Source organism: Mus pahari, unplaced genomic scaffold (genome assembly GCF_900095145.1).
Source record: "Mus pahari unplaced genomic scaffold, PAHARI_EIJ_v1.1 scaffold_9416_1, whole genome shotgun sequence".
Lineage (NCBI taxonomy): Eukaryota > Metazoa > Chordata > Mammalia > Rodentia > Muridae > Mus > Mus pahari.
The window spans coordinates 33,372-47,447 of record NW_018391906.1 but is presented as its reverse complement, the minus strand read 5'-3'; the positions used below and the strand labels follow the sequence as shown (position 1 = coordinate 47,447).

At 39.4% G+C, this 14,076-nt stretch overlaps 1 protein-coding gene across 1 annotated transcript; it reads left to right on the top strand.

Annotated features, from left to right (window-relative positions):
- The first annotated feature begins 197 nt into the window (after nt 1–197).
- On the top strand, nt 198–13,820 carry LOC110314739 (UDP-glucuronosyltransferase 3A2-like). Its single transcript, XM_029534632.1, has 4 exons — nt 198–806; nt 4,164–4,373; nt 5,598–5,839; nt 12,570–13,820. The coding sequence occupies exons 1-4, from the start codon at nt 213–215 to the stop codon at nt 12,844–12,846; spliced, it is 1,323 nt and encodes a 440-aa protein (XP_029390492.1). The 5' UTR covers nt 198–212; the 3' UTR covers nt 12,847–13,820.
- Nucleotides 13,821–14,076: the final 256 nt, after the last annotated feature.

The following is a 14,076-nucleotide window of genomic DNA, read 5'->3' as shown; positions in this document are numbered from 1 at the left end:
TTTTGAGAATCAAATAATACATAAAAATTTGTTCAACTTTTATATTCATATCATTGCATATCTTAAAAATATCATTAGTGAATATTTAATAATATCCATGACTGAGAATCCTACATCTAAAGTTGTATGCTAAATTTATCAAAACATAGAAAATATTCTTTGGGAATTAAGCATAACATCATTCCAAACAGTGTAATAAAGCTCCTCAAAATATGTTTTTATTTATTTATTTATTTATTTATTTATTTATTTATTTATTTATTTATTACAGGTCCGAATATCACACCCTTCTAAAGATTCATCGATACTTTGGGGACTTATGCAGTCACTTTTTAAGCAGAAAGGATATCATGCAGTTCTTAAAAAATGAGAACTTTGACCTAGTACTTCTTGATTCAGTAGACATCTGTGCTTTGCTGACTGTTGAAAAGCTTGGGAAACGATTTGTTACCTTTCTTCCCTTTCAATTTAGCTATATGGACTTTTGGTTACCAAGCGCCCCCTTGTCCTATGCTCCAGTGTATGGTTCCGGTCTTTCTGACCAAATGGACTTCTGGGGCCGAGTGAAGAACTTTCTGATGTACTTTCATTTCTTCAAGAAGCGAAGGGAAATCCTTTCTCAATATGACAGCGCTGTCCAGGAGCATTTTGCAGAAGGCTCTTGGCCAGCGTTGTCTGAACTTCTACTGAAAGCCGAGCTGTGGTTTGTCAACTCTGATTTTGCCTTGGATTTTGCTCGTCCCCTGTTTCCCAACACAGTCTATGTGGGAGGTTTACTGGACAAACCTGTTCAGCCAATACCCCAAGTAAGTGAAAAATTAGCTCTCACTTTATATTGTATTCAGAGACCTTCAATAGTCAGGTGGGACTTGTCATTTGTCAGAGATGTCCTGAAAGGCGGTACCTTAAGGTAAGGGAGATACTTGCAGCCTACACTTTTGTTGCTGTGTAAGTACAGTGTCAGAATGCCCCATGCTGAGGTTGAAGACCTGGTTATATGGTAAGAAATATGAGTTGTTTTTGTCCTCTGTAGTTCTTTTGGTAGAATGACTCTTTTAGTTATTATTGATATTTCCAATTGAATTTTGATTACACACACACACACACACAAACACACACACACACAACATATTAAATGCAGCAAATGTCTGTACATTTTCTATTTGTTACAGATGCATGCATTTCATGATGAAATATACACCTCTTTCAGAAGGCATTTATCTAAACAGAACTTAGCAAGAGTGGCAACAAGATCTGTGTCTGTTATTCTGTTTCCCTAGTCTATTGAGCCCTTTACATTTCATTCAGCTATTGTAAACCATTAAAGATACCATCTAGTTTGCATGATCAATGCAGGCTCAAAATCACTACCACTGAAAAATTAAAATTATAGAGAGCTAATAGATTTTGATTGGTTGTTACCTGTCACTGCAGGATTGTTGTTTTGCAGACATTATCTTCTATTATTTCCTGTCCCTTGCTGTGAAGAATGATCCTGTGAATTTTTATACCGTGGTGGCCGAGATGTTGAAATGATGAATGTGATGCTTCTCCTATTTTTATCTAAATGCAGAGAGAGTACAGACCTTCTGGTTCTACTGTGTGCCAGAGTCCATACTTTTCCTTGCACTGAGTGAGAAGAAGGGTTTGGGGAGTGATCACTGAATGATATGGGTTTTGGTGTTTTGTTTTTTTGTTTTTTTCATCACTGAAGTCCTCACCCTCTAGACATGTGAATCAGATACTGGCACACAGAGAGGTGAAATAGTTGTCAAAGAGAAGAGTGGGGAGAAATGTTTTGAAGGAATGCCTGACAAAACAGTGTGGAATTTACTCTGTAGGGTATTTGACCACATGCTTCTTTAAGGATCATGTTAGAGGCAAAAATAGGTGTGGTTGTCGATATAAGAAGCAGACTTTGTATTGAAACTTTCACAGAAGATTAAAGATTGTATATAAGTATTGGAAATTTTGAGTTTATCAAACTTTTCAATTACATTATTTAAAATATATGAAAGTTAATTCACAGAGATGTAAGAAATATACTATATATGCAACAAATATGAAATAAAAATGTGAAGAAAATGTAAAGAATTTAAAGAAGAGATAGATAATAACTTAAGACTTAAATTCTGCCTTTATAGAATGAGAAGACTATCCATATCCATTATTATCTCCATCAACACTATAAGCTAATCAGAATTATTTGAAATATATATTCTTTAAATTTATTTTAAAAATCATTTTATATGTCTTGAGTTTTTGTCCTGCATATATGCCTGTCCAAGAGACATATGTGTGCCTGGCCCAGAAGAGACCAGAAGAGGGCATCAGATTCCCTGGAGCTAGAGTTAAGAGGGCTGTGACCTGCTATGTGGGTTCCTGGAAACTGAACTGTGGTCCTCTGTAAGAACAGCAAATTCTTTTAGATGCTGAACCATCTTTCTATCTCAAGGATCTTTTCCAGTAAGATCATGGCACATATTCTTCTCTAAGGACTTGGTTTTGTGCATTAGAACACAACCAGACAAAAACAACCCCAGTAAATTTCAAAATCATAAATTAATGCAAATAGCTCATATCACAGTGAGATGATATAGAAATCAGCAGTACATAAAAATAGACAACATGCTCTAAAACAACCAATGAGTAAAAGGGGGGGGATCAAGAGGAACATTTGAAAATACTGTAGATCAAGGAAAAAGAAACAAAACACATTGGGATAATAAAGTGCAATACTAACAAATCAGGACATCCTTTGTGTCTGTCATTATCTCCTTAGGTGCAGACAAAGCAATTGAGATTGATAATATAACCTTTCACTCTATAGAAGTAGATAATGAGGACAGAACTAAACAGGAAACTCTCAGAAAGGAGAGGTTTAAACATCGCAGCAAAGTTATTGAAACAATGAATAACAAAAAAATTGAATCAACAGAACAAAAGCGAACAGTATGCTGACAAACCACCAGAGTCATTGAGAAAATAAATAAGAAAGAACAATCAAATAGTTAAATCCTAAAGTGAAAAATTACACATTAGTATTTAAAACATTATAGATTCTAAGGGAAGCACACAAACATGATGTATCGCCAAATTAGATGACCTATATGGATGGACGAATTTCTATGGATATTTGTTGACAAAACTGGCTTGAGAGAGATAGAAAATGTGAAACTTGTGAGATTACATTAGGCTGGAAAAGCCAAACAAAATCTTCATCAAGAAAGTCTAATATAACATAGATTAATTGGCAAATTAGGTAAAACACTAAAAAAAAAAAAAATCAATGTCAGTTCCTCTATAAATCAATGGCAGTTGTACAGGGAGGAACACTTCTCAGCCCATTCTATGAGTCTATTATTGCTCTCTAATCAAAGACAAAAAAGAAAACCAGATGAGAAGAACAAAGCTGGTGAAGGAATTTTGTGTATTGTATATTTGTAGCCTACTTATAAACTAATGCAATTGATAGTAAAAAAAACATCTGGACCTCAAGTTTTTAAACATAGAACTACTCTTAACAGTTAGATTACTCCCAAGGTTATACTTTAAGCAACAGAAATTAGTCACTGAAATAAAACCTTGTGTATGTGCATATATATGTGCATGTACACATATGTAGACATATCTTGGTTGTCAGCTAAAGGCTGAGAACTCAGACTCTTACAACATTAATATTGGGGGTTTGACATATGAAACTCTTTGAGCACCAACCAAAGTAACCCCATGGTATGATATGGAGACAGTGATTTCTTGGACAACAGAGAAGTCCCCAAAGCCACGGCCCCTCAAATTTATGTCTATGTGTGACTTTTTGGGGACCCATCACCATCACACTGAGTGACTGAGTCTGATTTTTGTACATAAGATTGTGACTCAAAATTACCTGGGAAATTTTGTAAATGGACTTCTGTCAGTAAAACCACAGGCTACACAATTTTATAAGAGCTCATGGTGAAGAGATGGCTGCTAATAAAAGCAGTAAACATGAACACAGTATACATGACACATCTGCTGAGGGCCTATGGAAGGACTTTTGTCATATAGGACATGAGCATCTGAAGCAAAGGTTTATTCAGTACCCAGCCTGCTTTCATGTCATGCTGCCTTGGCCTTCACAAACCACCTCCTTTGTCTTCTTGCCTNTNTGATTCTTCTAGGACTTGGAGAATTTTATCTCTCAGTTTGGAGACTCAGGTTTTGTCCTTGTGGCCCTGGGCTCTGTAGTGAGCATGCTTCAGACCAAGGAAATTATTAAGGAGATGAACAGTGCCTTTGCTCACCTCCCTCAAGTGGTGCTATGGACATGTAAGGCTTCTCAATGGCCCAAAGATATCAGTTTGTCCGCAAATGTCAAAATCCTGGATTGGTCATGGTCCTTCAGCAATTTTAAAACACAAATATGAGTGTAAACATGTAGACACATCTTGGTTGTCAGCTACAGGTTAAAAACTCAGACACTTACATGAACATTGGGGGTTTGAGGACATAGGGCAAAGCTACACTTTCCAAGGAACATGGGTAGCTTTTGTGTGAGGTGTAGTTTGGCATAATTTATATATGATCATAAGAAGTATTTGATTGCTTTCTTTCTTTTGGTGGTTTCAAATTACAGTTTAATATAGACTACAATGTTTTGTATTTATTTGTTTATTTATTTATATGTCTAGATTGTTGTTTTTATTTTTTATTTTTTAAACTTAGTTTATTAGATATTTTCTTCATTTACATTTTAAATGCTATCCCGAATGTCCCCTATACCCTGCCCCCACCTTGCTCCCCTGCCCACCCACTCTCACTTCTTGGCCCTGGCATTCCCCTGTATGGGGCATATAAAGTTTGGAAGACCAAGGGGCCTCTCTTCCCAATGATGACTGACTCGGCCATCTTCTGCTATATATGCAGTTAGAGACACAAGTTCTGGGGGTACTGATTAGTTCATATTGTTGTTCTACCTATATGGTTACAGACTCCTTCGGTTCCTTGGGTAATTTCTCTAGCTCCTCCATTGGGGTCTCTGTCTTCCATCCTATAGATGACTGTGAGCATCCACTTCTATATTTGCCAGGCACTGGCATAGCCTCACAAGAGATAGCTATATCAGTGTCCTTTCAGCAAGTTCTTGCTGGCATGTGCAATAGTGTCCGTGTTTGATCATCAGAAATATTTGATTGCTTTCAAGATGTTGCAACAGACAAGACCTATACATCTAGGAGTGTTTGGTCTACCATCATCCTTTGTAAGCTTTCTTTGAAGCAGAGGAGATAGCACACAGAATATAAGCTTTATAAGAGAGCAGATATGGAAACCAAGAGAAGGCAGAGGTAGGAAAAGAGAATAGAAAAGCATTAGTGGATGAGATGAGGATGAGTAGGGGGACAGGAAACATTTCTGGCTTGTCACTCTCCTTGTAGCTGGGTGTCTTTGGATTTAAGTAAGACATATCTCTGTCAAGTGAAGGTTAAACACCATATCCTGGAACACTGTAGATATCAAAAGAAAGATCAATAAGTCAATTCTCTGTGGCACATGTGTATTTCATGGGTCTGCTGCTTCACCTAGTATCTGAAGCTTTCATAGTGAAATCTTGGACAATCTCTCTCTCTTTTGTAACAGCTCACCCTAGCATTCGTCTATTTGTCACTCATGGGGGGATGAACAGTGTAATGGAGGCCGTCCAGCATGGTGTACCCATGGTGGGGATTCCATTTTTTGGAGACCAACCTGAAAACATGGTCCGAGTAGAAGCAAAGAACCTTGGTGTTTCTATTCAGCTACAGACGCTCAAGGCAGAGTCATTTGCGCTCACCATGAAAGAAGTCATAGAAGACAAGAGGTATGCAGCTCTCTGGGTTGTGGTCCTGTAGGCTAAATGCAGGCCTGACACAGGAGTCTGTGTAGCCTGTTTTCAGTGAAACCAGAGTTTTGTCGTATGTGTTATAGTATGTGTGTGAAGTTTGAAGGTCCTGCTTTTCCTTTGCTATTAATCCTAATTTTAGGTGAAGTGCTGAAAGACGCTTCTGTCTATTGTGGTATGATGGTTTCTTCTCTACACAGTATCTTTATGACTTCTCATATTTTGGGTAACAGTAGTAGAATTCCTATTGAAATAGGAGAGGACATTTACACATTATTGTGGCTAATCTCCCTGAGGACTTTCTCTCTGACACTTTGGCATTTCTCCATCACCTGAATTGTCATTGTATGTCCTACAGTAGCACATAGAGAGCACACACCATGAAGAAGCAGTGTGTATCAGTTCTATTCTGTCCCCAGGGCACAGGATAGGTCTGTAATAAAGGAAGATTTCACAAATGTTTCACAAGTAGGGCATGAACAGAAACTTAGAGACCCACAGAGCTCTTGCCCATTCAGCACTGTGACTCAACAACCCCACAAGAGTAAATATTCATGTTTCATTGTCCCTATGGCTTAAATCAGATATACATCTGTTCCATCTGTTCACAGCATTTAATTTATTCATTCTCTCTTTGCCACAGGGTGTAAAATGTGCTTTTTTCTTTTTCTATAAAGAGTGACCACTTCTGTTAATTCCCTCCCAGACCTGCTCCCAGTTTCCAGCCCAGCCCTTTCAAAGGTATCTTCTAAACAACTGTTCTTCCTTCAGTTCCCCTCTGCTTAAATGGTCTCTTCTCCCAGTTTTCCCAGTACTAGCAGCTCCAAACTATAACAACTGTTCTAGGCTATCCACTCAGCTCTGCTTCTTCTGGCTCAAGTCTCTCTCTCTCTCTCTCTCTCTCTCTCTCTCTCTCTCTCTCTCTCTCTCTCTCTCTCTCTCTCTNTATATCAGTGTCCTTTCAGCAAGTTCTTGCTGGCATGTGCAATAGTGTCCGTGTTTGATCATCAGAAATATTTGATTGCTTTCAAGATGTTGCAACAGACAAGACCTATACATCTAGGAGTGTTTGGTCTACCATCATCCTTTGTAAGCTTTCTTTGAAGCAGAGGAGATAGCACACAGAATATAAGCTTTATAAGAGAGCAGATATGGAAACCAAGAGAAGGCAGAGGTAGGAAAAGAGAATAGAAAAGCATTAGTGGATGAGATGAGGATGAGTAGGGGGACAGGAAACATTTCTGGCTTGTCACTCTCCTTGTAGCTGGGTGTCTTTGGATTTAAGTAAGACATATCTCTGTCAAGTGAAGGTTAAACACCATATCCTGGAACACTGTAGATATCAAAAGAAAGATCAATAAGTCAATTCTCTGTGGCACATGTGTATTTCATGGGTCTGCTGCTTCACCTAGTATCTGAAGCTTTCATAGTGAAATCTTGGACAATCTCTCTCTCTTTTGTAACAGCTCACCCTAGCATTCGTCTATTTGTCACTCATGGGGGGATGAACAGTGTAATGGAGGCCGTCCAGCATGGTGTACCCATGGTGGGGATTCCATTTTTTGGAGACCAACCTGAAAACATGGTCCGAGTAGAAGCAAAGAACCTTGGTGTTTCTATTCAGCTACAGACGCTCAAGGCAGAGTCATTTGCGCTCACCATGAAAGAAGTCATAGAAGACAAGAGGTATGCAGCTCTCTGGGTTGTGGTCCTGTAGGCTAAATGCAGGCCTGACACAGGAGTCTGTGTAGCCTGTTTTCAGTGAAACCAGAGTTTTGTCGTATGTGTTATAGTATGTGTGTGAAGTTTGAAGGTCCTGCTTTTCCTTTGCTATTAATCCTAATTTTAGGTGAAGTGCTGAAAGACGCTTCTGTCTATTGTGGTATGATGGTTTCTTCTCTACACAGTATCTTTATGACTTCTCATATTTTGGGTAACAGTAGTAGAATTCCTATTGAAATAGGAGAGGACATTTACACATTATTGTGGCTAATCTCCCTGAGGACTTTCTCTCTGACACTTTGGCATTTCTCCATCACCTGAATTGTCATTGTATGTCCTACAGTAGCACATAGAGAGCACACACCATGAAGAAGCAGTGTGTATCAGTTCTATTCTGTCCCCAGGGCACAGGATAGGTCTGTAATAAAGGAAGATTTCACAAATGTTTCACAAGTAGGGCATGAACAGAAACTTAGAGACCCACAGAGCTCTTGCCCATTCAGCACTGTGACTCAACAACCCCACAAGAGTAAATATTCATGTTTCATTGTCCCTATGGCTTAAATCAGATATACATCTGTTCCATCTGTTCACAGCATTTAATTTATTCATTCTCTCTTTGCCACAGGGTGTAAAATGTGCTTTTTTCTTTTTCTATAAAGAGTGACCACTTCTGTTAATTCCCTCCCAGACCTGCTCCCAGTTTCCAGCCCAGCCCTTTCAAAGGTATCTTCTAAACAACTGTTCTTCCTTCAGTTCCCCTCTGCTTAAATGGTCTCTTCTCCCAGTTTTCCCAGTACTAGCAGCTCCAAACTATAACAACTGTTCTAGGCTATCCACTCAGCTCTGCTTCTTCTGGCTCAAGTCTCTCTCTCTCTCTCTCTCTCTCTCTCTCTCTCTCTCTCTCTCTCTCTCTCTCTCTCTCTCTCTGTTATTTTATTTATTTACATTTCAAATGTTATCTCCTTACCTATTTTCTCCTCCAAATATCCCCTATCCCCTACCTCCTCCCCCTGCTCCCCAATCCACCCACTCTCATTCCTGGTCTTGTCATTCCCCTGTACTGGGGCATAGAACCTTCACAGGACCAAGGGCTTCTCCTTTCATTGATGACCGATGAGGCCATCCTTTGCTACAAATATAGCTAGAGCCACAAGTTCCAACATGTGTTTTCTATGAATGGTGGTATAGCACCAAGGGGCTCTGGGGGTACTGGTTAGTTCACATTGATGTTCCTTTTATGGGGCTTCAGTTCCCTGGGTATTTCTCTGGCTCTTCCACCGGGGTTGAATCCGGTGAAGAATCCACTTCTGTATTTACCAGGCACTGGCAGAGCCTTGTAGGAGACAGCTATATCAGGCTCCTATAAGTAGGCCCTTGTTGTCATCTGCCTAGTGTCTGGGTTTGGGGGTTGTTTATGGGGTGGATCCCCAAATGGGGCAGCCTCTGGATGGGTATTCCTTCATTCTCTGCTCCAAACTTTGTGTCTGTAATGCCTTCTGTCTTAGTCAGGGTTTGTATTCCTGCACAAACATCATGACCAAGAAGCAAGTTGGGGAGGAAAGGGTTTATTCCGCTTATATTTCCATACTGCTGTTGATTACCAAAGGATGCAGGACTGGAACTCAGGCAGGTCAGAAAGAAGGAGCTGACGCAGAAGCCATGGAGGGATGTTCTTTACTGGCTTGCCTACCCTGGCTTGCTCAGCCTGCTTTCTTACAGAACCCAAGCCCAGAGATGGTCCCACCCACAAGGGGCCCTTCCCTCTTGATCACTAATTGAGAAAATGCCCCACATCTGGATCTCATGGAGGCATTTCCTCAACTGAAGCTCCTTTCTCTGTGATAACTCCAGCTTGTGTCAAGTTGACACACAAANCCAGCCAGTACAACTTCCATGCTTATTTTGTTCCGCATTCTAAGAAGGAACAAAGTGTCCACACTTTGGTCTTCCTTCTTCTTGAGTTTCATGTGTTTTGCATATTGTATCTTGGGTATTCTAAATTTCTGTGCTAATATTCACTTATCAGTGAGTGCATATTACGTGTGTTATTTTGTGATTGGGTTACCTCACTCAGGTTGATATACTCCAGATCCATCCATTTGCCTAAGAATTTCATAAATTCTTTTTTTTTTTTTTTTTTTTTTTTTTATAAAATATCACTTTATTGGAAGTAAAGAAAGAAAGAGAAATTTGATAAAATAATCATTTGATGGTTAGGGAGAGGCTCAGCAATTCACATAATTCTCTGCTGTTCTAGATGCCCTGAGGTAAGACTTCAGCAGCAACATGAGATGCACCACAACTCTCTGTAACTGCCACTTTTATGAGACATCTTACTCTGGCGTTAGCAAAGGCCTGAACATGTACCAACAGTTAGACACACAATCTAAACCTAATTTAAAATAACAAAAATCTTAAATTGTGAGAAATAATAATAATTTAAGCTAAGTTTGATATTTTATATGAGATTGTCTTAGAATACTAAGGCAAAGACAATACTATGAATAGGAAAAATTCAGTTTCAAGAGCTAAACATAAAAGATGGTTGAATTGATGAAGTAAGGAATTGGCTCACATGAAAATATTGCTTACTAAAGAATTTAACGGTCACAGTTATAAAAGTCAATCTAGATTCTGTGGAGCAGAATAGCTGAATAATAGCAGAATAGCAGAATAGCTGAATAATACTCCATTGTGTAAATGTATCACATTTTTCTGTATCCATTCTTCTGTTGAGGGACATCTGGGTTCTTTCTAGCTTCTGACTATTATAAATAAGGCTGCTATGAACATAGTGGAGCATGTGTCCTTATTAGAAGTTGGAACATCTTTTGGGTATATGCCCAGGAGAGGTATTGCTTGATCTTCCGGTAGTACTATGTCCAATTTTCTGAGAAATCGCCAGACTGATTTCCAGACTGGTTGTATGAGCTTGCAATCCCACCAACAATAGAGAAATGTTCCTCTTTCTGCACATCCTTGACAGCATCTGCTGTCCCCTGAATTTTTGATCTTAGCCATTCTGACTGGTGTGAGGTGAAATCTCAGGGTTGTTTTGATTGGCATTTCCCTAGTGATTAAGGATGTTGAACATTTTTTTCAGGTGCTTCTCAGCAATTTGCTATTTCTCAGTTGAGAATTCTTTGTTTAGTTGTGTACCCCATTTTTAATAGGGTTATTTGATTTTCTGGAATCCATCTTCTTGAGTTCTTTATATATATTGGATATTAGCCCCTATCTAATTTAGGATTGGTAAAGATCCTTTCCCAATCTGTTGGTGGCCTTTTTGTTTTATTGACAGTGTCTTTTGCCTACAGAAGCTTTGCAGTTTTATGAGGTCCAATTTTTCAATTCTTGATCTTTCAGCACAAGTGATTGCTGTTCTGTTCAGGAATTTTTCCTCTGTGCCCATATCTTCGAGGTTTTTCCCCTCTTTCTCCTCTATAAGTTTCAGAGTTTCTGGTTTCATGTGGAATTCCTTGATCCACTTATACTTGATGTTTTTTACAAGGAGATAAGAATGGATCAATTCTCATTCTTCTACATGATAGCCGCCAGGGCTCAACTGTCTCTTAACGATATATCTTCTACACCAACTGCCTTCTCTTCTAGCTCTGCTAGCCCAATTCACTTTCTCAGCCTCTGCTGGCTTTTTAATATCCTGTCCTGTTTCTAGAAATCCAAGGGGCGACCATTGCTGAAGGTCATAGGGTCAAGCAGCTCTAACAGTTAAGAATTTGTTTTTACCATTCATTTATTCAGCCATCCATTTTATATCATGATCGCAGTCCTTTCCTTCCACTCCACATCTAAAATAGCCCCTTCCCCTTCCCACTTCCTTTTCCTCTGAAAAGGGGGGGCTGACCCCCTTATCAACCCACCCTGGCACATTAAATCACTGCAGGACAGGCACATCCTCCCTGCTGAAGCCAGCTAAGATAGACCCATTAGGGGAACATAATCCATACGCAGGCAACAGAGTCATGGACAGCCCCTCTCCAGTTGTTGGGGATCAATACAAAGACCAAGCCACACATCTGCTACATATGTGTGTGGTGGGTGGCTAGCTCCAGCCCCTGTATGCCCTTTGGTTGATGATTCAATCTCTAGAAGCCCCCAAGGGTCCAGATTTGTTGACTCTGTTGGTCTTCCTGTTAAGTCCGTATCCCCCAAGGTCCCTCAGACCTTCCCCCAACTCTTCTACATGGCCCATCAAGCTTGGTCTAATGTATGGCTGTTGGTCTCTGCATCTGTTTCCATCAGTTGTTTTGGTTCACTCTCCTAGCCCTCTCTTCCTAGATGTCCCTACATCTGATCTCCCCCACCTAGTTCCCCTCCCCATCCCTTCTCTCATCCAGTTCCCTATTTCCAATGACTATTGAATTTCTCCGATTAAATAGTCTCCCTTCACAAATTAGTTATGAACATTCTGTGTAGGTTTTTCTTTTATATTGAACTTTTAAAAATGATTTTTGTACGTGTTTTTGATTTTTTTTGTTTATATGTAGTGTATTTTGATGAAATCCATCTTATTGTCTCCTCCAACTCTTCCTAGGACTCCCTTAAACAGCATCCTCTCAACTTCCTTTCTCCCTTTAAAAATCTTTGCTTTCTTATTTCTTATTTATTTATTTATTTATTTATTTACTTTAACCAATTGTGTTGAACTCTCCACATGTACTTGGGTATGGTGGGGGTGATCTTCTGTGCTGAGGGAACTTTCTCATTGAGTAATAATGGTAAGGGTTTGCCAACAGATTTGGGTTAGAGCTGAGCTATGCATATGCACTAGGTGTGTGTGTGTGTGTGTGTGTGTGTGTGTGTGAGAGAGAGAGAGAGAGAGGGAGAGAGAGAGAGGGAGGAAGGGAGAGATACGGGTATGTATGTATGTATGTATGTATGTATGTATGTATGTATGTTTATGATGTAAGATTTAAGTACTGGCACAGCAAATTGGTAACAGCCTCTCTCTCTCTGTCCACAGGTACAAGACTGCAGCAATGGCCTCCAAGATTATCAGGCACTCCCACCCACTGACCCCTGCCCAGAGGCTTGTGGGCTGGATAGATCACATCTTGCAGACAAGGGGTGCAGCACATCTTAAGCCCTATGCTTTCCAGCAGCCATGGCATGAGCAGTACATGTTGGATGTCTTCTTATTTCTGTTACTGCTCACACTGGGTACCTTGTGGCTTAGTGTAAAGATTCTTGTTGCTGTAACCAGGTATCTGAGTGGAGCATGGAAGGTCAAGCAGGCATAATGATGAAAAGCTGGGCTTGGCTCCAGTATGGTCTGTGGATCCTCAGAGGACTTCCATCATTAAGTAGGGTACAACTCTAGCATTCTCTGCCTCCATCTTCTACAGATGCACCTGAGTTGTTTCCTCACTACTTTTGGCCCCTTTGCTTCTTGTTTTTGTCTTGTGACCTTCACGCCTACTTAGACATAAACCATTTGCATCATCTGTTCCTCCTCCCACTCATTTATCCTAAACACACTGCTTCAATAGGCTGTTTGCCCCATGGCTCCTTATGTTCTTCTTCTTTTTATCCCTTCTATCTTTTGGGATTAAAACCATACGTGGCATTTTTTTCTCATGTTTTTCTTCTCTTTTCCTATAAACACTCTTTACAGCTCAGATCACCTGCTCTGCCTTACTCCACTTTTTCCCTCAGACCTGGACAGCAATCATTCTATATTATAAATGAATTTATCTAAGAACATGTGAAGGAGAAAAATATAATAATTATTGTTTGGTAAAAATCAGAATAAAATGATATGAAACTGAAATATTAGAAGAAAATACTTTCAAAATGCTCCTGATATAAAAGATATATTTCCAAGCATTTAAGTAATTACAAAAGGAAAGAATCTGCTGTCTCTTTATTCTTTGGAGTAATGTGTCTATATAAAATAGAATGGTCTTGAGTATTGGTAACTAAAATAATGCCATTGAGCATAAGCAATAAGTATATACTTTCACATTATCTAAGATGCTAAGTAAGAGTTGATGTGCCATGGATAGTGTACGACTTTGCTTCTTACACTATAATTTTATTCTTGAAAATAACCATAATTTTGAGATTCACTTGATGTTTCCTCTGAACTGTATGGATGCTGCAGTGTGAAGAATCTTCACATATCACAGTTCACATTACCCATAGGTATGTCAATGGTTTATGTACAAAACATGTTAAAATGAATAAAATGGGCAAACCCATGAAATCAAATATACACCAAAATGAGAGTGGTCTTCATCTTCTTTTTTTGGGGGGGGGGCGTTCAGTTTTTTTAAACTTATTTTATTAGATATTTTCTTCATTTACATTTCAAATGCTATCCCGAATGTCCCCTATACCCTCCCCCACCCTGCTCCCCTGCCCACCCACTCCCACTTCTTGACCCTGGCTATCCCCTGTATGGTTCCCCACAGGGAATATGAATACAACAATCAAAGAAAATGAAAAATGCAAAAAGATCCTAACTCAAA